This window comes from Oryzias melastigma, unplaced genomic scaffold (assembly GCF_002922805.2).
Source record: "Oryzias melastigma strain HK-1 unplaced genomic scaffold, ASM292280v2 sc00396, whole genome shotgun sequence".
NCBI lineage: Eukaryota > Metazoa > Chordata > Actinopteri > Beloniformes > Adrianichthyidae > Oryzias > Oryzias melastigma.
Genome location: NW_023416993.1, coordinates 47,447 through 49,541, shown reverse-complemented (window position 1 = coordinate 49,541; position 2,095 = coordinate 47,447). Strand labels below are relative to the sequence as shown.

General features: G+C 40.7%; 1 protein-coding gene and 1 long non-coding RNA gene across 2 annotated transcripts in view; both read left to right on the top strand.

Annotated features, from left to right (window-relative positions):
• The first annotated feature begins 6 nt into the window (after positions 1-6).
• Positions 7-1,118, top strand: LOC112139019. Its single transcript, XR_002917887.2, has 3 exons — positions 7-162; positions 886-917; positions 1,008-1,118. It is a non-coding gene; the product is annotated as an uncharacterized LOC112139019 (long non-coding RNA).
• Positions 1,119-1,130: 12 nt separating this feature from the next.
• The window catches only part of LOC112139021, a 3,486-nt gene continuing 2,521 nt past the window's right edge, over positions 1,131-2,095 (top strand). The window contains exons 1-3 of the mRNA XM_024261715.1: positions 1,131-1,286; positions 1,465-1,852; positions 1,934-2,017. Of these exons, the coding sequence (XP_024117483.1) occupies positions 1,807-1,852; positions 1,934-2,017 (130 nt within the window). The 5' untranslated portion in view covers positions 1,131-1,286; positions 1,465-1,806. The remainder of the gene's footprint in view (positions 1,287-1,464; positions 1,853-1,933; positions 2,018-2,095) is intronic.

Sequence of the window (2,095 nt, the reverse complement as noted above, 5' to 3'; positions counted from 1 at the left end):
GTGTTCCAATTGTTCCAATTTCTCCACCAATCAAATGGTCGGATTTGTTCCGATTACAAGTATCAAACCTTTGGCGTCCAATCAGAGAGACGGATTTTGTTCCAATTTCTGGACCGCGCCCCCGTCCTTCACTGACATGGCAGCCGTCTTCCCCCGTCAGACGTAAGTGCCGTTTCTCCTTTATTTTAACGAGAAATAGTTGGTTTTAAATTTCGAAATGTTATTGATATGCTTGGGGAAGAGTTAGTTTACTATTTTATGGTGGGTTTTTAGTAAAAAATGTTTTATTAGATTGTAAAACAATCGTTTTTTTTGCTTCGTTTTTTCATGCTAGTTTCTCGTCTTTTTATGCTAGCTTTAAAATATGTTTTCATCACTTTCTAGATTAGTTATTTGCTTATGCTCACTCGGGAATAGTTATTTCACTATTTATGGTGGCTTTTTAGTAATAAATATTTTATTAGATTGTAAAAAAAAAATCGTTTTTTGCTTCGTTTTTTTATGCTAGTTTCTCGTCTTTTTATGCCATCTTTAAAATGTGTTTTCATCACTGTCTGGATTAGTTATTTGTTTATGCTTACTAGGGAATAGTTATTTCACTATTTTGTGGTGGGTTTTTAGTAATAAATGTTTTATTAGATTGTAAAACAATCGTTTTTTCATGCTAGTTTCTCGTCTTTTTAATCTAGCTTTAAAATGTGTTTTTATCACTTTCTGAATTATCTTAACAGGTGCTGATGCTTATAAGATGATAATAAGAAAATTAGCTTTGTTACAGAATAATCCATGACCACGATCTGCATAGAGATCACCCGTCTTTCTTAGAGTTGTATTCTCAGTCAAAATGCTGAACCTGCAATGACATTTTCTTCTGTTTTCCCACAGAAAATTATTTACAAAACATTGAAAGAATGGCTGTAAGTTAAATTCTCCTTTACAATGTTCATAACCTTTTTATTTTTTCAACATTTGAGGATGTTTTTTTCAATTGTCTCTGCTTTGTTTAGAGTGAACACCCAGTTTTCAGGAGGGCCTCCAACGGGACGCTCCTCCTGAAAGCCTCAGATGAGGCCCGAGCTTTGGGTCCCCCCAAGGAGACCCACCGAGCCAAGTCCCCGNGATGTTTTTTTCAATTGTCTTTGCTTTGTTTAGAGTGAACACCCATTTTTCAGGAGGGTGAGGTCACTTCAGCCTGGGCAGGAGGGACAGCCCCTTGTTGGCTTTGGGGATTTTAAATCTGAGACCCTGCAGAGCCTGTACGAGTCTGAAGACCCCAAGAAGATCCGGTACGTAATTACTGAGAATCATACCGCAGTTTGTCATCAGTATGAGATGATGGACCTTTTTAGCTTTAACTGACAAGAACACATTATGAGAACATGGAGAAGAGCAGTGCTTGATCTTGCATTAATCAGGTAAACCTGCCCCCCCCTCACTGTAATTTCTATTTATTTAATTTATCAGTTTTGTCAACTACTTGCGGAGGAAGGTTCCTGCGCCAGGAACACAGATGGAGAACGCCATACGGTTCATCAAGGCCAGAAACAAGCAAAAAGCTGCCGCTGCATCATCTGCGCCTGCTGGATCAGCATCTGCGTCTGTATCTGCTGCTGCTGCCGCCGCCACTCCATCTACCAGCAGCAGCAGCAGCTCTGCATCAGCATCAGCTCCACCAGGCGTGGCAGCTACAGCAACTGTTCACTGCACTTTGTTTACCTGTGTTCTTTCAAATTCACTTTTAACATCTTTTTTGTTTTTAGATTCACTGCTTTTGTCTCTGGCCGGCGTTCTCTGTCTGTGGTGGAAATGCAGGCTAAAGTCAAGAAGCTTGTGGGCAAGCCTGCATTTCCAGGTATGTTAGACACGAACAGTCAGAGCAGAGTGGATCCCTTCATGTGATTAATGATTTCATGTGTCACTGTGGTGTGTCCAGCCTCCTCCAGACCAGCTTCTTCCTCTGCAGCATCTAAGGAGCCCACGGATGAAGAGCTGGTCAGCGCTGTGGTTGACATAGAGTGTAAGTACCAGAACAGATGCATTCATATGTCATGTTGGACACGTTGATGTGTCGGCTGTTGATAATTGGCTGTTTTTC